We start from the raw sequence: 23,375 nt of genomic DNA, 5'->3' as shown, positions 1-23,375 counted from the left end.
TTATCCCCTTCTGCAGATGAATTGGATGAGGCATTCACAGAACTGAGCTTCCTGATAAAGGCGTACCTGGGCTTGGAGCCACCTGCAGTTTCTGATAGCAGTCAAGACTTGAACAGCAAAGCAGGAACAGGTACTGTGGGCACATACTGCTACTGCTTCTGTCAGTAGAGTGTTCCTACTTATTTGTTACAAGAATTAAAATCTGGGAATGATGCAACCTGTGAGACTGCTTGTCTGTGAGAGCTCTCTGTGCTTCTCTGTAATGGGTCTCCTGGGCTTTTCCTTCCCTGGGATGTAAATCTTTAATGGACATCTTTCCACGTACTTTACAGCGCTGGGTGCCCTGAGGCAATAATACGTAGAAAGTGAGTTACCTGACTCTTGTGAAGATGCTTTTGCGCTGAGGATCTCCCATTCACTCCAGATAAATCACAAGCCAGATGTGTCCCCGGCTGAGACCTTTGTGCCTATCAAACTCTTGAGCAGCAAGAAAAGGGCATGGCACTCAGAGCTTACTTGTCACTCTCCCCCAGGATAGCCAGAAGCATAACGAGATACATAAAAACAAAGACAGTAAGATGAATGAAGGCAACTTAAAAATTCACTCCAAGTACTTTTGGGGCTACCCACTGTGGTGTAAACCCAGCTGGGTAGCCTGTGGCGTAAACCCTGTGATTGGCCCTGTGTTTAAAACAACCCTTTCCCTACTTGAATGACTAAGGCTGGAGCCTCATGATCGCTTCAGCCTAACCCAAGCACATGCTGCTGCACAAAGCAGTCGTGGCCAACTTACCTCTCATCTGTCCATTTCTAGTCTCTCCCTAGCCCATGTATTTATTCCAGACAGGGCAGGTTACCAGTGGAGATAAAAGCAAAATATGGTCTCTAAAATATGGAGGAAGAAGAAATAAGAAACTGATATTATAGTTGTAAGATGTCGCACAGCACGGACTAACAACACACTCATTTACGTGAACTCTTTCCTCTAAGAGCCTCCGTGGTTTATGCCTGTCTTGGTTAGATCCATTGCAACCGGAGAGTAATTAGTTTCTGAAGTAGCATAGAGCCAATATTCATGACCTTCTGTGTGGCTCAGAAGGCTGCAAATAAAAGTAGATGAAGGGAGGGCAAAAATGTCTGAAAATGTTAATAAAGGATAGTGCAAAATTCATCAGTTCATCATTTCAAGTAATTTTGTATCCTGAAAGAATTAATAAATACTGATTTCCCAGTGGAGAAGAAAAAGCTTCTACTCATATTGTGGCATCTCAGTGCCACAGCAGTGGGTACTTTTTCTGAAGAATCTTATTTAATCTTAATCTACGTAGATTTTATTTTCATTTCTAGAGCTAGCACATTTGTTTGAAGTCAGGAGGAAGAATTCCGTGCCTTACTGACTACAGCCTTGTTACTTATTTGTCTTAAAACCACTGGAGATGTTTTGTCCTGAGAGGCAATAAACCCCACCAAAACCCTAACTAGATTATCAGGAAAGAAGAAAAAAAGGAGTAAAGATAAAAGATTTGTGTGTAATTGTGGTATTTTTGAAGATATATATGTACATACCTGAAGTTCCTTTAAAGGACTCTGTGTTTCTCAGTATCTGAGTTCTTTCAGTGAGTGGCTTGTTACTAGTTAGAGAAACTTCATTAATAGTACTACATTTTGGTAATTCTGCTGTCCATGAAGTAACTTTTAAATTTACTATGCACCATTAAATTCATTTAGAGCTTCATTTATAGGTGTTTAAATAAATTTAACTATCCTATCTCTAGCAATCATTCCTTCTTATGGACTGTGTGAAATAATTTATTTTTAAAAACTTGCCTCAAGGTTGTCTTTAATATGGGCATTTTTAGTAAGATAGTAGCAGGGGAAAGATTGGTTCTGCGAGATTATGATAGGTTGTTAATTCTTTTTTTTAATGAGCTGCTCTGCGAGATCTTTCGCTCGTGTATAGAGTAAAAATACTGGAGAAAATAGATACGTTCTTTTTACAAACTTTTTATAGCAGAAATTTAATATATTGCAGAGCTGATAATGCCTTGTACTTGCATTAGCAGCTTTCATCCACAGAGCTTGGTACTATGCAACCATTAATTGTATCTCACAGCAGTCCTGTGGAGTATGCGTTACTATTTGTATGTTACAAATGAGAAAAGGGACATTTATGCTAAAGACTGATTATTTGGGATGCCGGGCACCAGAAATCCCACTGAAGTTTTGGCAGGGTGAAGCCCTGCACCTTTGAAGGTTGGGCTCTGCTACTTACTCAATGTCAAAATGAGTAATTTACCGTGACTGAAACAGAGACCACGAATCTCAAGTCCTGTCTCCTCTCTACTTAACACCAGAAACACCAGATTTTCTGGCAGCTACGAACAGGTATATAATGGTTAGGCAGCAAGTCACCTGATGACTGTTGAAACTTTTTTTTACAAAATGCATATAGTAAGAAAAATAACCACATTTGGTATACGAACATTCTCGTGGGTTGGATGTCTATGCCCATTGTGTGTATTATGTGATTTCTTAGTGTGACAATATGACACACAATACAATTACACCTTTCTTATGATTGAATTTCTGCAAGAACTATGGTGTAGCAATATTTATAAGAGTATACTTACAAGTATCTTTCTTGTAAGCTTTCTGGATACATTCATGTTTGATTCCTTGCAATCCAGCAGTGGTGCAAGTCTTTGGATTTTTTTTGTTCACTGAAATTTAGATAAGTAACAGAAGGAAAGGCTTCCCACTCAGTCCCCCTGTCAGATTCTAAGAGCTCTGAGGAAGTCAAAACTCCTAAATAGGCAGACTGCAATTACCTTAGAAGTCACAACAGCGGGGCGTGTCAGAGCATCCGTAACAAAATGAACTTGTCTGTATGGTTAAACACCTCTTCCTAATCCTTAAATGTAGGGTGATGGGTTTCTTCCCAGATTTGTCATAATTTTCATTTGCCTAAGTGTTGAGGGAGTACGTTAATTGTATCTGTGATGTTTAAAAGGTTTTGGGGGAACTGAATAGTTTATATCCTGTTTAACTTTCATGGTTACCTTTTGCAAATCCAGAATGGTGCCAAAAGCCAGCTCACAGTTGCAAATGTCTAGTTTCTTTCTGCTCGCTGTAAGCAAAGTGCTGCTTGGAATTTTATGTTTTGAGAAGTGTCTTTTCCATATTAGGTTCAAGAATACGTCTCTTACAGGAGCAAACATTGTCACCCAGCAGACTAATTGCTGGCACTGCTCAGTCTTCCTCTGTCAATGAGTTCTTGGACTCTTCTGCCAAAAACTGCTCAGGAGGCACCTTGGACAAATTTGCTGCACAACTGAGCTCTGTGGTAAGGAACATTTGTTCTAACTTTAGGATGGAAATAAGTTCTATGCAAAAACTACGTCAGACCTTTATTTCTCCAGGAAAAAAAAAAAAAGAAAAAAAAAAGACTTGTTGTTTGGATGTCTTTCCTTTCAACTATTTACCTGTTCCCCAGAGTTCAAGGCAGATGAATGAGAATGAAGCAGGTAAGCTCAGTTGAGAGGACAGGCTAACTGTTCTGTTCAATTTTACACCAGAATAAGTCTATTTATCATAATGGATTTCATCCAGTTGTGTACTGGTGTAAGGGAGCTGAATATCATCTCTAAGTTCTGCTACAAGATATTGAAACTCTCCTATTCAGAGCAAATAGCTAGATGCAGTTAATGGGACAATGAAGATTACTTATGAACGCCATCCTGTGGCAGTGGAAAAACTCATTCAGCTGAGTGGTTCACAGTGAGTGCTAGTGATAACTGCAAGAGATCAAATTTGAGTACATTTTTCACCTGCTTTTACTTTTTCAATCAACAGATTCAACAATGTGCTTGGATTTCAAATAACCTCTTACAACTTCAGCCTCATCTCTCTCTTTTTTCCTTCTTAATGGTGTTTTCCCTCGAGGCATTCATTCTCCTTGCAGGCAGTGGGGGAGATGGAGCTATGAAGCAGATGTGTCTAATGCTCCTTTTATACGACAGCGACAAGAGAAAAAGAAAAATGAAAGCTTTAAACTTTGTTCCATTCCAAGGTTATGATGTCATTATGATGAATGATGGCTTGGCAGGCATGACTTGCTGTACAATTTTGCCACTGTCTCTGTATTTATAACTACCTCTGATGTTTAGAATTAGTGTTCTAGATGAGCCAAAGTAGAAGACCCTCTACCCACCCCCAGCCTGTTTCCCAGGCTATAAAAAAGGCTTTCTTAGGTGTGGAGAAAGGTATGATTGTAAAATGGCTGGCGTAAATACGGAGCCTCCTATCTTTCAGTTTTCTGAAATGAAATACCACCTTTCAAGCCATGCAGATCTCAAAAACTGTCACAAGTGTCGTTCGTTTTCAAGTTTCTTTCATCCCGAGTTTTGTTAGTTCAATGTGAGAGAGAAGGCAGTTTCTCTTACCTTGGTGGCTCTCTGCCAGCACTCCTACCCCAGCAATTTATTTTCCTCATTTTTTTATTTCATCTTTTTTATTTTTATTTTGAAAGTTTACATTTTGTCAAGTCAGGGAGAAGTGGTTTATGATGAAGGAGGCTATCATTTACCATGGGTTTAAGTTACTTACGTGCTGCAAGGCTCTCTTTCTTATTAGTTGCCTTGTTCAGTGCTGCTAATAACTTTTAGTTATTTACTACGCTAAGTTTTCGATATATTTTTACATGCAGAGGAAGCTTTATAGCGTCAGCTGAAGTGTCTGTGTAGTAAAACCTTCAAGGTGAAACACAGGTGCCTCTTGGACTGTATTTAATGAGAGGAATATAAATGTCTGTGGCCTTAAAGTAAAATTTTTGCACTTAAGGCACCCAAATAATGTGCTGTCGCTGCAGTAAACACATTCTACTCCCATCATGTAGAACAGAAAAATAACAAATATGAAGAAATTATAGGTGTGAGTTTTCCACAAGCAAAATAAGAAGCAGAGGCTGCTCCTTAGGGAAAGCCAGTAGATCAGATTCCCTGCAGCCTTATCCCCTGTGAGCGTGCCAGCCCTGCACTTCTGTGCAGTCGTAACGATACAAGGTATGATCAGAAAGGAATCTATACCTGTAATGCCCACAAAAAAAAATAGGGGACAGAACTGTCCAGAGGAAAACAAAGCACAACACAAGCTCAGTGAGCACTTAAACAGACCCTTACTTAGCATGAACAGCGAGGGGAAGTGCAGGAATTCACCATAATCATAATCTGAGCAGTTAGCTATATTCTCTTTCATTCCTGATACCATGACAAAATGCCTCTGTTACAGACACGATTTAGCTATTAAATTGATAACTACCAATGGCTATCAGCTGATAACAAAGTAGGATGTAGTAACTTTGCTTTGAGATTTACATCTCTTTTTTTTTAAGCACACTGTAGTTCTGCGTTTGTCTGACCTGAGAAATTACTTTGTGCTACAGCACATGTTCATTAACAGACCCTTAAAACTTGGACTGTATTTTCCAGTCTGCTGAGATCATAATGTGTTCATTTTAACCAACTGAAATTTGCAGAAGGTAATCCCTTCTCTGAGGGGGGAATATCGGTTGATACAGAGTTGGTAAGGCAGGTTTTCAGCATTGCTGGAGCAAGGAGGCAAAGCCAGTGTATTTGAAATGTAGCAAAGGCAAATTTTTCTGTATTCAGTCCCTTCCCGGTGAAAAGAAGCTGAAGACAACAGCCTAACTAGAATTATCCCTGCTCTAATATACGGTAAGGTTGGGATGCATCAAAAGTGGTTCTCTGCAGGCACTCCTTCCTGCTACGTCCTGGCACGTTTTGGCTGTTATATGAAGAAATGGGGCTTCACTGGAGATGATCTTCATTGTTCAAAGCCAGCAAGATTTCAGACCAAAACTTGGTTTGCGTAGATCATATTTTGTACCTTTTTAGTTACAGTATTGCTCTGCTGTTTTCCCAGAATGTATAAATGGATACACTTCAGAGTCTTTGACAAAAGAGAGGAATATTACAGGCAATTAAGTTACCATCTATACTTCCAAGTTACTAAATAAAGTTGGTTGTATTTCCTTATCAGGAAGAAGCTTCTCTCCAAAGGCGTCATGCTGCAGCACGTCAGGCTCTGTCAGGGAAGGCACCTAGTGCATATGTCCAGCTGTTTCAAAGGTAATGTAGAGGAGTTTCAGCCAAGTCCTTTGCAACCAAGTGAAAAATGCTTCTTTTAGATTTCTTCTCCCCTGTTCTGAAGGATGAATGATTCGAATCTGCCAGGGACTGCAGGTCTCACAGACAACTGTCCTTTCTATCATGTTTAAATCTAGCCATACAAATATATCTCACACGGTCTGTCTTTTGACTTGGGAGCTCAGCAGTTCTGAAATGTACGCCGAAAACATATGAGGTAGAACCATCCACAAGCAAGTTGTCTAAAACTATGAAGTTATTATATGTTTTTTCTCTGAGAAAGCAGAAAAAGATCCTTCCTCTGGCAGCTCGCAGTCTCCAACATGTTTTTCAGTGCTACTAGTGATAAATGGACAGTCAGAGCCTTGCTCAGCACAAGGTTGTTTGCAGTACACTTCTGTGGATACCTCTGTTTAAAGCAAAATTTCAGAAAGCAGACTTTACTTTCTGACTTTTTTTTAATTTTGTTATTTCTTTGTTTCTAGAAAATGTATTCTATCTTTACTGGCTCTCTTCTTTCTTCTTCCTCATAGTCACAGCCCTGCAAAATGGTGTTAAGTCTGTAAATCCTGGTGTACCTTCTTTGGTTGGTCTTTTGTGGGATCCTTGACTTCACCTGGTACATACTGGTGTAAATCTTCCTAATTTTAATTTTTCTGTGTTTACTTTTCCTACCCATCTTGAAAAGGCTCACAGTGTTGACGTTTAAAGTAGACCAAGAACCGCTAAGTCAGCACTCATCAAAATGAATAGAACAGTTCACACCTTTCATCTTGTTTCAGGCCTCTGCAAATGCAGTCACCAGTTATACATATCAGCTTTCCAATGACAAAGACTGGATACTGATCCGTTAAAAATAAATAAATAAGGAAATTTAAAAATCAGTGAATTAAACTGTCATTAGAAAAAAACAACGGCAGAAGCTTACAGCCAGAAATGCATAACTATGGTACATTTTCCAAATCTTTACTTAGAGAAAAGTTTAACTAGTTTAAGGAAGACTTTTCTCTCCACTCATTCATTTTAAACTATGTTGTACTGTACTGAGAAGAAAAATGGAAATCGGTGTTTTCTTTTGCTGTATGTTTTGTTTTTGATATAGTGTGGTAATGTGAACTGTTCATCTGAGTCTGCATTGGTCTGTTGCTCTTTGCTCCCTTTATTCCACAATGCTCATTCCGTGGAAGCTGATTTTGGAGTTATGCATGAAGCTGCTTCAGCAGAGCTGTCAGGCAGGTGAGAGAAAATCCTGTCACCCCCAATCAGCATTTGCAGTAACCGGGCCTCGAGGGATGGGTGCGCTCGGCGGAATTGGAGGCAAGAGTAGACAACGCACCATTCCATGCAAGAGGTTAAGGCAAGAAATGCCATAAATAAGAAAGTTTTCAAATGGTTGAAATTCTGCGAGAGAGTCTGATTCCTGGAATGTAGCAATTAGTGGAGAACCTGGTAGGTCGTGCTGTCCAGTTCAGTGCTAGTGTGTCCTTGTTCTGCTGAGCATTTTTATTTGTCCTGGATCAAATGAACTTTTAAATGCCCTTAAGAAGGGCTTTCACCTTGCAATGGCTCACCTGGGTTTGATGGCTCTTTCTTTTAATATGTAACAATGGACGTGGGTCAAGCATTACTTTACAGTAACTTCAGAAGTTACTGGGTATGTCATCTCAGCTGTGGTAGTAATCTTTGTGTGCGCTCTTAGCCCCTAGGAAATGTAATATGATGTGGCTTGCTTTAGCTTTTATCAAGGGCTGAGCAAGGAGCTTGGACACAGATTGTGCAGCTCAGATACAACATGGTAATTGATTGTCTTATTTATAGTAATATTAGCAGTACAACCCAAATAATGTTGGGGTAGTTAGATTGTTATCTTGTTTTATACCTTTCTTTGATTCTCTTATACTGTATGTATTGTAATGTCTCTCTCTGCAAGCCTGTCTTTACAAATTTCAGTAGCGTTACTAGAAATTCTCTCGAATTTGTTAATTAATTCTCAAAATTGACCAGAGTATTTCAAGTCTCCCTACAAGTGCTGGCAAACAAGACTCTGTAGCCAGTGTTTTGAGGTACAACACTTCATTGTCTCTGCATATGTTGCTAAAAATTGGCACCGATCCTTTCATGCAGTCAAATTGCATTAGAAATTCAGGTTAGACATCTCATCTCACTATTGTGTCTACATCTGTCTTAGCTTCAGTGCTTTCCAGATTTCGCTCTCCTATGGAAAAATACTTTTTTCAACCTGTATTTTATTTAGAAGTTCTAATTTCTCTTTTTACGTGGCTCCATAAATAGAACAGAGGTCATACGTGTTTGAAATCTAGTTTTAAAAGCTCTCGGTGTCTGTTTTTGCTTGAATCTTAACCAGCTTTGTTCTGAATATTTTATATTTAGAACATGATACAACTTTTCTTTATTTTCATTGTCAGCAGCAGTGCATAAAAGTACTTTGCCCACTTAGTTGTTTATTTAAAAATGAGATTTCTTTCACTGGTAGTAAGTACATCCAGCCTTACAGAGGCTTTTAGCTAATGAATCTTGATGTAGCGAGCTTATGGCCATAGCACTCTTCCATAAAGGCACTTATCAAGTTTTGCCAAGCAAAAAGGTTTTCTTTTTTATTTTTTCTTCCTCAGCCAGATCAGTTCCCTGATCTGTTTCACTCCCTTTCTGAAGGGCTGCCTGTGCTGGCATCAGGCTGAGAGCAGACTGGGAGTGTGAGCGAGTGGCAGTGGACCCAAAGTGGTAGAGGACAGAGGCAGCTCAGCTTGCTTTTGAGCAGCGCTGCTGCAGAGAATGGAAACCCTACGTCAGTTAGGAATGAATCTAAATTCTATGAAATAATATGAAACCGATGCCAAAAATGATATATGCAGAAAGTTTCGAAGGTACTAGATGTTCCGAATTGCTTGTGTATCGGTAAAATATTCTTTAATGCCTCATGTCATCGTTGCACATTTTAATCCAAACTGAAATATATTGCTCAATTATCCTGAGTATGCATTAGAAAATTTTAAAAGTGGTGTCACACAAGAATCTAACCTGTTTTATTTATTGCAGCCCCACAGGGTTGTCTACATAAATTTAGATTCTTAAATCCAAACTACTGAAAACCTGTCCTCTTTTATTTTTTGCCTGTGGCTGTGTGCAGGTGTAATTAAAGCCATTTTGATGTCTCGTTGCCTAATACAATGAGGGCAATGTTTGGTGTTTGAGCTGAATAATTTCACCAGTTGTCTCTGTGTCTGAGGGTAATAAATAAGAGGATGGGTTGAAGTCTCACTCAGATCAGGCCTTTAGCTAACGATTAACTTGCTGATTTTCTTGGAATGTTGCTGAAAGAACTGGAGTAAGCAAGAGCAGACATCACCACGAGGAGAATTTATAACGTGCAATCTCACTTTCCTAAGTCAGAGAAAATTTATATTGCTTTACAGTTTCACCAGAGCTCCCTGCCAGAACTGGGAAGAGAGAAGGTGCATGGTCCACCTGTGGCTGAGAGGCTCTTCAGGCTGGATTTACTTGCTCTGAACATAAGATTTGCATGCATGTAGTTGCATACAAGTCTTGCAGATCCTCTTGTCTGGCCAGCCTCCGACTTCAATGTAATTTCACTTTTCAGTTTTATTTTTATGCCTCTATTAGTGACAAAACTAGGACATTGTCCTGAACTACATGGGTGTGCCTTTTCACAGGGTGCTGTTTAAGTTATCCAACCTCTTTTCCTTTTTAATTTGAGCTGAGGCACACTAGTGCAATCGGAATATAAATCCGATTAACTCTGATGACAGTACGAAACTCAAAGGGAAATGTAAAGAAGACATTTGGCACACAGGTAGAAGGTGGAAGAACATCCCTCTCACCTTTACAGATGCCTGTTTTTTATTAACTGTCTGGCAAGTTGTTTTATTTTTCAGCTGAGATATAGCTTCTGAGAGGGGGGTCACGGGTCGTGAATACCAACCTTTGCTCCAGGGAGTAGGGTACGTTTTCCTGTAGCAACCTAGCCCTGAGAGGGGTGGCACTGAATCCTGCCTTCAGATCTCTGCCTTCACTCTTCTAACCTCTGTTGTCAGGCTGTGTATTTCTGAGCAGAATTACTCAGAATTCTGTATATTGACCAGAATTCTTTGTTAAGAGATTTTTACTTTTATTATTATTAAGTTGTTTTTTTTTTTTCTTTCCATGATGCTGGTTTGCATGAACTGATTTCTGAGAGCACTCAGTAGCTCCGGGGCTGTTACTGGAATCAGACCCTTTCAGATTTTGATCTGAGCCTACAGTGAACAAACACCATTGCCAGCCAGCAGTCACTTGACAGTGAAACAGTAACAGCTTGAGGCCTTACATATGGGAAGCTTTATTTATAGGTATTAATAAGAAGAAGCTTTAAAAAAGAGAATTTGAAGATGAGCAGTTGATAAGCCTTGCTTGCAGAGCCAGTGTATTGGGCTTGGGAATGATGTCTGAGTAATAAGCCTTAAGAAAAGATACTATCCCTCCTTACAAACCTAGCTTCTCCCATGGAGCAAGCATTCACCAGTTGCTACCACAATTAAAAATGTTCTTGACAAGCTTCTTGGGGAAACTAGAAAATGAGTGCATGCACCCTTAAAAATTATCAGATTCCTTCAGAGGTCGTTGTGGCGTGTCAGTGGGATGGCTCAGGTACAGGGGGTAGATGTATGGAAACTCCCAAGAGCTGTAATTTTAAGTTATGGACCTCTCACGTCTGGCACTCTTCAGTTCTGCTTGCGTTTGGTTTTAGCTCTGCGAATTAAGTCTGTAAATAACGTGGTGCCAGTACTGCAATCACCAGGAATGGGTTTTTTAGGTGTTACAAGTGGCTGTGAAGATGAAACTTCTCTCCTTCTGAGTTAGTCATGAGGGGTGGGGTTAATCTCACCTGATTGGGAGTGTCTTTAACAAAAACGTCTCTGAACAAGCTGTCCTGCTCTGCTCTGTCTTGGTGGAGAGTGATTCATCCAACCTGCTTAGAGCTCTGCTTACACTTGAGCTTATTCATACCATAGCTGTGACTGTTCCTCTCCACTGGCTCTAAACACAGCCAGGACTACTAGCCCCAGCTGCGTACTACCACTTCTCTTCCACTGGAGATAACTCTCCTATTCATCCAAACACATCTTGTGAGCCAAGCGCTAGCTATGCCGTCACAGTATATAAAAGCCTGTAACAAGCCCTTTATTTTCTTTTTGTGTCATTTCAGGGACCTAGCAGTCACTCCTGCACCAGGCAGCTCCCGTCAAAAACTGCTGGAGCCGACAACATGTCCTTCTCTGGTCTCAGATGGAAGGAGTGTCACCCAAGATCACAGCTTCCCCTCGAATAACCCAGAGAGCCGGTGAGTTCAGTTTCTGAGACTGCAGATTATCGCTGGGCGGAACGAAGGTTAATGCCGCAATGTGCAAGATCTAAAACCATTTTCCAAGCTAATGCAGTTGTCTCATCTGTTCCATCAACAGCCTTATTAAGCATGTGTCACTACATCATAAAGCAAAGTCACATCTTTCGTAGGAATGGTTTCATTTAGACACTATAATTTAAAAAAAAAAAAAAAGGAATTTCAAGATCTTTCTATTAGCAAGATATTTGAAGGGAAAAAGATACTGAAAGAAACTTGGTCCAGCTAGAGAAAAACAGAACTGCAATGATAACTGTTTTTTAGACAAATTATTAGATATTGCCATCAGAATTATTTCTCATTCTGTCTTTAGAGGTTTACTATAGTTACATTGAATACTGTTCTGGAGAGTCTGGGTTCCATCATGATCTTCAAATTCATTTCATCCATGATAACAAGAGACCCTGTCAGGATCCTGAACTTTGTAGTACCTTTACCTTCCCTTACTATCTCAGTCGTTGTTGCTACGCTTCATATCTTGTCCAGCATCTCCACTTGTGAGTGGTGAGCATCCTCATTTATATGTATTGCAGCTAAACAGGCTCCAGGGTGTGGCAGGGAGGCAACTCCTGTCTCATTTAAAGCTTGTAGAGAGGCAAGGATAGAAGACGACTTGGAAAGGCTACATCTTCTTTGTCTTGGAGGCATTCAGCTATGCAGGGAGCTTTATTTTCCTGACTTGTTTTACAGGTCCACGTTGCCATCCTGCCAAGATGGCTGTGACGCACTCTACTTGTCCTGTTCCGTAAAAATGTCTGAGCTCTGGCTGCCAACAAGCCTGCCTGCTATTGTGGCAAGTGACATTGCAGCCTCTCTGTGCAGAATCCTAGATAAGCTTTTTTTCCCCTCTTCTGGCCATCTGTTGTAATCTCCTGCCCAGATGGGATGCGCAGAAGCTGCCGGATGCCACACAGCAAGACTTAGTGAGGTGTGACACGCCAGATCCCCCATCCTCACTTGGAAATAGGTGTGTGCTTGTGGCTGTACTATGAGCCACCGTAAATTGAGCTCTCCTCCCTCTCCTGAACCTACGATAAAACTCATCTAAAAACCGCAGCTGAGAAGGAGCTGATGGCTATGCCATATGGCTGTTGGTAAATTTGAATTTGATCATGGTTTCAATCCCGTATCTGATGTTTTGTTGTCATTCCATACCAACCAAGGTACCTCTCCTACTGTATGTATGGAAACATCCGTACTGTGCATTTTTCAGCTGTTTGTTTTTAATTGAACAAATCGCTGTGTTAAATAACCTTCCTAACACACATTAAACAACTTTTCACATAAGCCAAGCCAATGAGAAATGCTGACATCTTTCTAAGTTTTCAGCCCATTCTTTTCATTCCTGATCTGCTAAAGCAGAATTCTTAGATAAACTTGCTGTTGAAAAAAAAAAAAAATCTGTGTTCCTTTTATATCCTAGAGAGACTGCCAGTTCCTTCCCTGTGATGTACTACCTGCCACTGTAATTACAAGTTGTTAATTAGCATGCTGTAAAAAGGTTGAAACTGTAGGCCTCTGCAGATCCATTTGTCCTGAGTATTTGTGCCACCGTGGAGTGTGCTGAAGGGGAACAGAGTGAGCATACGAGAGAAACTGAGTGCGTAATAGGTTGCAGAGGGATTATGCATCATCTGTCCTTACCAGTAAGAGGCAGGACCTGTAACTCAAATGAGTGTGAAGCTACGATGAGTTGTAAAGGTCTTACCCTTCACATATGGGAATAAATATGTCTTTCCACTCCACCACATTTTGGTGTTTTGACTTTAGCAGTGTTTTCATTTAGCACTGTTAATAACACAGTGGAAAAACAACTGTGAGGAGAGCAAATGCAAACTGCTAATCTGATTCATCCTCTGTGCGTGCATCGTGGCCTATGGCAAAATTGTATAGAGTCATGTTGTCAAATCCTTTTGCAAGGGAAATAAGAAAATTTCTTCCAAACTTTCCTTATAGGCATGATTGATGGAAATGCTGTTGTGTAGATGCATTTGAAATTCTGGTGGAAAAAAAAATACACATTTCAGAAGTATTGGAGCAAAGCCTGTAGTGATTTTACTTGCCTGCATTTTGAGGTGCTTTAATCTTTTCTTTTGCTTTCTCCCCAATTTTATGCTTTCAACATTTGGAATGGAAGAAAGAGTAGAATAAAAAAAGCCATCAAGGGGTAAGAGCACTAACGTTTTGACCTCCAGGCACAGGCAATGGAGCAAATATTGTTTTCCAGGTTTGGGTCTGCAGATTAGACTGATGTCTCACTGGGCAACAACGTGTCCAGGTCCCAAATTCTTTACATTATTTCTCAAATCTGGCAGTTTGAGTTGTGGTGGAAATGCCATTGTTATCCATCAGGTCATTGACACCTGTTGGATTCAACTTCTGAAGTTGTTCTTTTACTTCTGATCTACAAGTAAAATAGACGATCCTGACTGCATTTACTCCACGAGTGAAAATTAAAGGTTTGGTTTGGACATCTGCCAACTGACCTGCAGTTTCCAGCGAGACGGTTTCTAATTACATCCATGGCTTCTTTTCATCGCTAAGACCATAGCTGTGGTCTTCTTCTTGGAAGTAAACTGCTCGCCTAGTCCCTCCCTATTTCACAAAAGAAAACACTGTGCTGGTTTCTAAGTTCTCTTGGAAGTTCTCTGCCGGGCCTGAACTCTCCTGCACGTGAAGGTGTGGATTTTTATTTTTTTGCCCAAAGTTCCCTTTGTTGTCACGCATAGGCTTAAACAATTTATCATTGCTTGTGCTGAGTAGCCGTCCTTTAGGGCAGTTTATCTTGCAACTGTACTTTAAAGGGCTGCTAGTTACCACAGGCAGTGATAAATTCTTTACATCCTTGTCTGCTGTTTTTCATTACTCACTTTTACCAGTAGAGGTATTTGTAAGGCTGTAGTATAAGCCAGACATTGAAATGATCTGGTTACAGCATAGCAAGAGGAGGGAAGAGAGGAGGAACAAAGCTGAAGTTGGGAACTAGTGAGTCAGAGAGGGGAAACTTCTTAATGGGTTCCTATACCCTTGTTATTTACAAGTCTGAGGGTGGAGGCAGAACCTCACCTACCGCTGAGCAGCGCCTTTAGCAAGGAACTATTGCAAAACACAGTCAAATGAAAAATATCTGTCAACTGATATGTTATGCCATCGTGTGCAATGGTGTATGTTAGGGTTTGGCTGGCAAGTGCAAGATCTAAACAGAATCCGAAGCAGTCCAGGGCTTTACTCCTCGACTATTTTGTATTTAGTGCACGTAGACTCCATTTATCTTATTATTCCATGGGGTATTACTCTCTATTTTTATTTCATTTTTATTTTATGCATTTATTCTCCATATAACTGGTAGGAAAATAAAAGTAGAGGGAAAACTTTAAAGTCAGGACACATGCCTGCTCCACTCATAATAGTTCTCTTTTTTTGTGCTGGGGCTGTCAGGGAAGGACTAGAGATAGGTTACCCAAACTCATTTACAGATCATCTGGTGAAGGGAAGAAGGAGAGGTACGTGCTCAGCTCCTGTACCGCACCCCTCACAAGTACTGTGGACATCTAGATGGCAGGGACTGCATAAGCTCTAGTTTCCCCACTTATTTTTGTTGGTTTTCTCATTCTGAGTAGCTTTCCTTAATCGTTTCCTCTGATGTTTGTACTAGAGAAGCCTTTTGCTGAACTCTGCGCAACTAAACACTGAGATGAGTATTGCAGTAAAGCCTCACGTCGAGGTTTATTAAAACTCACAACTTGGCCAAGACCAAAATATAACAGTGAGGCATTTAGTAAAACACCAAGTCTCCCCCATGTCAGATATATTACAGCTGCTGCCACAGCTACCACACCATAAACTATAAAAAGTTAAAACTATTGAGTGTCCTAGGAAAAATGAGCAGGTCTGGTGCCACAGGTAAATGTGGGTTAAGCTTGCAGGACTGCACTTGTCATTGTAACTTACGCCACTTCTCTGTGGGGAAGAAGGTACTGCATCAACCATGCTTTTTCCCCACAGGGAAATCATATAACCAACACAGGATAATGTTATTTGTAATTTGGCTTTTATTTTGTGAAGTGCTCCCTTACCAGCTCGCAAGGTATTGACAGAGCTTTCTGCTGCAGCGCTGAGTTGTGGGGCTCTTGTCCTTAGGCGATCCAAATGATTTTCAGGGGAACTTGGGTACCTACCTCACCATTGAGTGGTGTGTAAATTATTTTCCACGGTTTGCCTTGTCTTCTGCCCTTTTACGAAGGGACAGCTAAGGAGAAAACAGTGAAGATTTTTCTTTAACACCCAGTATGCTGGGGTTCGATGTAGTGCATTCACGTCGTTGTGCCTGGAGATCAGCAGGGGTTAATTCTAACCACGTAATTATGGTCTATTTTTAGCCTTTATGAGTAGGTGATTGCACAACTATATGTTCTCTGTAGCAAAAGCTGAAGTAGTTGGCCTTTGAGAAACTGCCGTAGACATTGTTGAATTGTCCATGGTGCTGTTTATACTGAGCCTGGTTTCACTACTCCTAGTAATTCCTTATCCCTGCCATGATTATGTCTGATGCACATTGCAGGCAGCTAAAATGCGATTACAGCTAGGGTTAAGCGCTTGGCAAGAGCATTCAGCAGTAGATGAGCATCCTTGGATGCAGTAGACCTCGGAGGAAGATGCGAGCGCTCGGTTCATTACAGAATATAATATTCCTTTACCTTGAAGGCAATAGCAAAAACCTCATAGACTTTCACAGTGCTTCTAGTGAGAAGATAATTACCTGTTTCTTATGGGAGTACCACACTGTTTTATCTCATTATTCATTATCCCTTCTTCTTACAGTGTGGTTTTATTAAAATACCACTGAAATTCTCGTTTTATTCCCCAGAACACTGTAATCACAGTATTCTCACAAGGTAAAATGCTTCTTACAAGAATTAGAGGATGAAATTCTTTTGGCCTGCACCATTGGTAAGGTCAGGGTGGATAAAGTTTGAGCTTCTCCCATATTCATAAACCTATGAATCGGTTTCTCCCATATAGACCAGAACAGTCCTTTCCATATGAAGACAGATGTTATGAAATGTCATGTTCACGGATTATTTGTTTTAATATGAAGGGTCTCAGACCACTCAGGCTTTGGCTTTGGTTAGGTTTTCTGCAAGACACCGAATAGGTCAGAGGTGCCCTGGTTACCACTCGCTGGTAAATGGCTGCTTGTGGTCCTTGCTGTCACAGAAATGCTTCTTCTCAAGGCAATTCCTATTTTCTTTTACTCACTAAGACACGGGTTTAGAAATAAGAAGCTCTGAGTTCTGATCCCAGATTTGCTATTCGAAAGCCGTCAGGATGTGGGTGTGAGAACAGAGAGGTAACTCTGCCAACTCTGCCCAAGCAGGGAATTGGAGTGGGTGACCTCCAGGGGTCCCTTCCAACCCCAGCCATTCTGTGAAGCTGACTCACTGTCTCTTCACCTGTCTGTGCAATTAATTAAATCAATAAATGAGCATTGAGAGAGGTAGTAGTTGTGTTTGCTAGCGCTGGAAGTTTTGAGAGAATCGTAATGTGCGAAAAAGCCTCGTGTAGCTGATAAGTACTGGCATTTATTTCTGACTTTTGATTGAGTTACGTGATTGCAACATCGATAACGCTATCAGACTTGGTGCGCGTGCTTTTTTTCTTGCTGTCTCAAAGCATGAATCATTTCCCCCTCTCAGCTGCAGAGGATCTGGTCCTGCCAGTAGGCTGTTTCTAAACTCCGCCGGTGCACCTGCAGCTGAAGGCCTCCCTGTTCGCACCCCTGTTCTCCACGCTCATCCCACTGAAGATGCCCAGGCTGAGCACCAAGATCCACGGGGAGCTGAAAACGGAGCGGACAGAACGCAAGGTTTGGAGCGTATTCCAAAATAACAGTTTTGCTCAGGCTGTGCATCACGCTTACCGTAATGCTAGCGGCTTCGCTTGGGTGCCAGGGCAGCTTCTTCATGCCTCTGGTAATGACGCTCTTACAAGAAGCAATGTTAGGATGTGGCAGGATCAGTGTGGCGTGAAGGAAACACGCTCAGTACAGCAGCTCTCTCTCAATGAAATTGAAGAGAAATTCAAAATAATGGCTGCCTAGGCATGAAGTTACTCACATGAGGTAGAGCAGTCACTAGACTACTGAAGATAGTAGTCTTTTTTCTCCCACAAAACACGGGGTTTTCAGCCGGGGGATGCGCTTTGTGGTGAATTCATTTAAATAAACACCCTCTTAAGTCTCTTCACTTTATAATTCCTGCAGAGAATGAACTCCACAGTGAGAGTCTTCAGAGGAAGCACAGCAAACCCAAGGCTGGTTCTTCACACGTGCCTCAGCTCAGCAACTGGCCAGGCTCCCACTCCAGACCTGTCCTACCTCCGATCCTGCCTCGGCGGAAGAGCACCAACCCTTGACGGCCACTGCTAGCCAAGACTTTGTCTCGGTCACGCCGAATCCTTCTGCCTAGTGGGAATACTGATTTTGATAGATTTTGCTTTGTTGAAAAGAAATTATATCAAAGATCATTTCTAAATCCCTTTCTGATTAAATCTCCAAAAAGTTATTTATTTATAACTTTATTAAAAAGTAATTCCTGCATTTCCCAACACTAAAAATGATTTCCCCAGGCATTCTCAGCTGGGAAATGGTGTCGAATTTTTTCCTCACAGCCACAAGTCCATATCTTCTATTAATTTCATTCTTTCCTCCCCCTCCTATTTTGTAGATTTAATTGACGTGTGGAAGCGTCAGGGCTTCTGATAATATCACCGATATTGTAGGACCAGTGAATTATTTTGAAGAGAGATTTTGTGAAATGTTCAGTGTTGTTGGGAGTGAAAACTAGTTGCGAGTCTATTTTTAATAAAATGTGTTTTTTGAAGAGCTGAGACGATTTTTTCATTTGCATGTGTCTTTAAACAAACAACCTAGTAAGGAAAAAAAAACCAGAAAAAAAAAAAATATTACAATTTCAGAGAACTGGCTGAAGCACCATGTGAAGATTTGTTTTTTTTTCTATATGTGGAACAGAGCTCTGACAAGTAAATAAAACTCTCGAGTTGATGTTTGTCCTGATTAATTTTCATTACCATCCATTTACGGAACAGATCGTGGGGCCCTTTGCCTGAGCAGCCTCCCCCGAGGAAGGCTGATTGCTATTTATGTTACAGCGTGGGTCCCGAGAGGTCTTTGCGTGCACAGAAGGCGACGTGACTCGTTCCCAGAGTGCGGAGCTGTGTCCGTGGGATGGCTCTGGTTTACCTCATTGTGCCTGTTCAGAACATGGCCGAGGGTTTTCGTTGTTTAAATAGGATGAGCTGAACAAAGCCACGCAGCTCCTGGTAAGTCAGGGTAATAGATTCGGATAGCCTGACCTTAAATTCCAGTGAAGCCTGTAAAACAGCTCAGTCTTTTATTAAGTGGTTTCCTTTCCACGCTGCAGCTGGCTGTATCCTCGAGCTGAAGAGCAACAGCTCTTCTGAGGCACCGGTTTTTATCATTTTTTTGGCAGAACAAAAAGCAGGGCTGCTCCGCGGCCTGGGTTCAGCAGGAGTTCAGGCAGCTGAAGCTGCAGTCTGAACCTTGGTGGCCCTGACCAAGGCATCTGAGCGAGGTGGGCGCTGGACTGAACGCTTCCCAAGCCCCGCAGCTTCTCCAGCAAATCCTGCAGGGCCCTGCACGGCCGCTTTGCCTTTGCAAACACCTTCAGCTTTGCCTCTGCAAACAACTTTCCGGCTGTCAGCCTGGCTGGCACGGCCGGCTGCACACTTGATTGACGTGGACGCTGATCGGCCGATGGTTTTTGCTGTTTTACAGGCGCGAGGAGCTGTGCTGGCATTGTGGTTAATGAATATCTGCAAGGTGCCTGGTGTTTCGTGCGCAGCAGGGCCGGGGCGATCCCACCTCCCAGCTCAGCCTGGTGACAGAACTGCTTACATGAGGAAGGCGATACAGGCAGTGTACATGGATCAGGTTTTTTTTTTCCTGAACACTAATTCCAGAACCCATACACATAATCCCTCTGGGAAAGAAGGGCAGCGGGAGTTGGGTGACACCCCAGTTGTGTCAGTGTCTCGCTTTTGATTCCATTTCTGCGCAGTTTGCCAAGCCAAGACATCTTCCCCATCCAGCCCCAGTCCACCCCTCTGCCCCCGCAGTGGTTGTCCCCTTCTGCCTAAAGCAGGACTGGCTGTCCCTGAGCTGTGCTGCTCGTGGGCGCAACTTTGAAGTCAGTAATCCTTCAAAAGCCTTGGACGTCTTCAGTGAGCAAGCACAGCGATGCCGAGTGCTCGTGTTTACAGGAAAGGTCTTAAAGACTGAGCTCTTTAGTGCAGGAATTACCTCTGTTTTGATTATGCAGGTGGAGCATAAATATGCTTCTCCCATTTCCCAGCTGGAAAAAAAAAAAAAAAAACCTGCCATGATGAAAAATGAGCACTTGATCGGGGTTTTGGTTAGCCTGCTGCACTTGTACCAGACAATAATGGCTGAAGAGACTCTCCCAGCTTGCAACAGATTTGAAAGCCCTGAGCTTTCAAACCCCGTGTGTGGGGTCACTCGTCCCCAGCAGGGTTAAGGACATGGTGGGGAAGTAGGACACGGGACTTTTTAAGATACGGGGGGCAGTTTAGGTTAGAAATGTTGACCAAAGTCAAGGCAGCCATATATTCAGTTTCTCGCCTTTCCTCTCTGAGCTTTTACTGCCGTGTGCTCTCACTTGCTCCCATCCCACTCCCCAGCAGACCGAGCTGCCCACCCCATTTATGAGATTCCTGCAAAAAAGCACATTATATGGCCGTGTCCTTTGCCTGTGCGCCCCGGTGCATGGAACACCTGGCTGAGTTCGAAGGCAGAAGATTTCCAATCCGTAACATTTACGTTTCGTTCAGCAGATTGGGAAGCATCGCCGTTCATCGTTCTTAGTTCAGGGCGTTTATTTCTGGCTGAAAGCACAGAACGTGTAGCTCGGTGCCTTTATATTTATAGACTGGCAGATAAACGCGGGGCTGTTTTGGGGAACTCTGTTTTCATTGGCAGGAAGCGTGTTTGGATTACAGCAGAGTAGCACCTAAAGTTACTCATAGTCAAGCAAGTCTCCGAGTCTTGAATTTTACGGAGGGGAGCATAGCAAGCTGTTTAATTTCCCTTTTTTAAATTAAACATTCAACACTACTCGTAGCTGTGGTTTCTTCCACATGAATTGAGATGGTTTTACCAGCCCGAGGAGGGACCACGTGTGCTTGTCCCAGCCCCGTGGCACGGCAGGGAGCAATGCCAGCAGCTCATGCCATCCCATGGGAGTCCTTCAGGACTGGGTCAGACCCCAGGGCTCCAACGTTTCTACTCCAGGTCTTAACCTTGCTTATGCCGAGGTGCTTGGGGAAGTCGAGGGCAGCTGGTTTATCCCAAGTCCTCCCCCAGGCCGGTAGCAACGTGGATGCTGTAGGACAAGGAGCTGCTGAATTAAGGACCGACGGGTTCGTTAGACGTAAGGGGACGGTGTTTTAACACAGCCCTCTGCCTGAAGGAGAGGATGTGAAGTTTGGCAGCTAAAGCTTAATTCGCAGCTCAGGGAAGGCTTCCAGGGCAGCTGCTCCTCCTCCTGCAGAGCTGCCGGGCTCGCTGGGTACCGGAGGCCGCGATGCTCCACAGGTGACCCCAGGGTACGCCGGCAGCCAGGGCGGGCTGCTCAGGCTAGGGGAGACGATTCAGATTCTCCAGCCCCCACTTCCCAAATTAATAAAATAAAAATGGGCGTAAAAAGCTTTGGTTTGGTTCTCTGACCTTCATCTCCTGCCTCCCTCCTCCACTATCGTCACCGATACGGGCTGGGCTGGTCGGGGCTTGACTTGCGAGTGAGACCACTATGAATCCAGCAACTACATTATTTTATTTTATTTTAATTTTATTTTATTTTATTTTATTTTATTTTATTTTATTTTATTTTATTTTATTTTTTATTTTATTTTATTTTATTTTATTTTATTTTATTTTATTTTATTTTATTTATTATTTTATTTTATTTTAATTTAATTTTATTTATTATTTTATTTTATTTATTATTTTTTTTATTTTCTAGAAATAGATGGTGAATTTGCCAGGAGTGACTGAAGGGCTGCTCATTCCCCTGCTGAACACCCACATCCGTTTCCAAAAATCCCCTTTCCGAAGCACCACGCCGCATCCCGGCAGCGGCTGCCTGCCCCGCGAGCTCCGCCTGCTCCCTCGGGAGCTTGTCTAATTGAATACGCCGTGTAACATGCTGCTAATTTGGCAGCTGTCAAAATGAATTATAATTTGTTGTGTTTTTTTTTTTAACAGCGCAGTAGCGGGGGCGAGAAGCGCTGCCGTGATTACGCTGACTGCAGCCGTGGTTCTCTTCGCATCCCTGACGCAAGCAAGACCTGACGAACGGTTTGAAGGGGACCGGTTTGGGCTTTCTATGCTCTCACCCCACACTTCTACGGTGTCACTGCGACAGTTTTGGGTCCCCCCAGCCATATACCAGTTTTTTTTCCATCGCCAGCCCAATGGGAGCCAAGCGCCCGCTCCTGCGGAGCTGGAGCTCAAGCAAAGGCCTCCTGGTACCCGGGGTAGGCTCTGCAGTAAATCTTTCTCCCTGGACATAGCCTTCTGGTAACCTGTAGGAAATATTTCAAGCTTCTGAGCTATTTGTTGTGTCTCCTGGAAGGCAGAGGGAGAAGAGCCCTCGCCGCTGAGCCTGAATTTCTTTTTTCCTGCAGGGAGGAGGCGGCGCCTACATTTTTATCATTCGTGCTTTGCCCCGCTCGTACCTCGGAGCAAGTAGGAGCACGAAGGCGTAAATCAACGTCAACCATGGTGAAAAATCCCCCGTGCTGAAGGTGCTTCCAGAGGAGCTCCTTTGAGGCCCGCACCGTGACTCTGTGCTGCCGTGGGTGGTGACAGCGCGGAGGCTCCCCGTGGCCGCCCCGTCCCAGCTGGCGGTGGCCCCACGAAGCCTGCAGCAGCTCGAGGATGGGTTCCCATACGCTGGAGACTTCTTTGGGTTCCCGAGGAGCCAGGAGTGGTAGCTCTTGCATTAATCCCATGCATTGTGACTTCAATTTGTCAACACTGGAGACCACAAAGGACTGCAGGTCCATGCAGGATCCCTCTCCCTTATTTCACTTGATGTCTTCTTGCCTCTGATACATGCCCTCCACCTCTCACATTCCCCACCGCTGCATTTAGCGCGATTGCAGGCAGCTGCTGTGATCTCAGGCCACCTGAAACACCCGAGTGGCTACAAACCCTCGTGGCCAACCGGGCTCCAAGGGCTGCGCCCCCTTCCAGGCTCTTGGGACGGGGCTCCACCACCGAGCCACCACTGGTGGCTGATGGAGGGGCTCAGTGCCACCTGCCTGTCCCCCAGCACCTCCTGCAAGGGAAAAGGGGCTGTGAGGCTCTAACGGGTGCTCCTGCTTCACCTCCACCCTCTCAGGCTTTAAAGGGGTAAATGAACGTACCTGTACCTAGCACTGAGCCCTGCGCTGAGGTCCTTTGGTCGATGGAGTTCAGCACAAAGTTCACCTGTGAGCCTGGGCCACGCCGGGGGCAAAAATACTGGTTGTGCATCCCCCCCGAACCTCCCGGATTTCCCATGTCAATAAATCGCACCTTCCTACCCTCTTGGGCTCCCGCTGCCGATTTACGGTCGCTGTAATGAAAGGTGCTGAACAGAAATGAACTGTGAGGCTCCAAGTGATTTACGGAGACATCTTTATCCCTCTCCTTCCCCTCTCATTTAATTTAGTGGCGCAAGAAGGTTTTT

At 43.0% G+C, this 23,375-nt stretch overlaps 1 protein-coding gene across 6 annotated transcripts in view; it reads left to right on the top strand.

Moving 5' to 3' along the window:
- LRGUK (leucine rich repeats and guanylate kinase domain containing) overlaps positions 1 to 18,646 on the top strand; it is a 50,163-nt gene extending 31,517 nt beyond the window's left edge. For 2 of the 6 annotated variants that reach the window (XM_067000740.1, XM_048062624.2), the window contains 7 exons: positions 17 to 130; positions 3,186 to 3,343; positions 6,058 to 6,146; positions 11,389 to 11,523; positions 13,721 to 13,750; positions 17,280 to 17,449; positions 17,846 to 18,646. In XM_067000740.1, coding sequence (XP_066856841.1) covers positions 17 to 130; positions 3,186 to 3,343; positions 6,058 to 6,146; positions 11,389 to 11,523; positions 13,721 to 13,750; positions 17,280 to 17,449; positions 17,846 to 17,997 — 848 coding nt within the window. In that variant the 3' untranslated portion in view covers positions 17,998 to 18,646. Of the gene's footprint in view, positions 1 to 16; positions 131 to 3,185; positions 3,348 to 6,057; positions 6,147 to 6,697; positions 6,784 to 11,388; positions 11,527 to 13,720; positions 13,751 to 17,279; positions 17,450 to 17,845 lie in introns of those variants that run through there. The other 4 variants (XM_067000690.1, XR_010832930.1, XR_010832934.1 and 1 more) reach the window with 4 other exon arrangements.
- Positions 18,647 to 23,375: the final 4,729 nt, after the last annotated feature.

This window comes from Anser cygnoides, chromosome 1 (genome assembly GCF_040182565.1).
Source record: "Anser cygnoides isolate HZ-2024a breed goose chromosome 1, Taihu_goose_T2T_genome, whole genome shotgun sequence".
NCBI classification, from domain to species: domain Eukaryota; kingdom Metazoa; phylum Chordata; class Aves; order Anseriformes; family Anatidae; genus Anser; species Anser cygnoides.
Note: the sequence above shows the minus strand (reverse complement) of the source record. Positions and strands in the feature narration are given on the sequence as shown.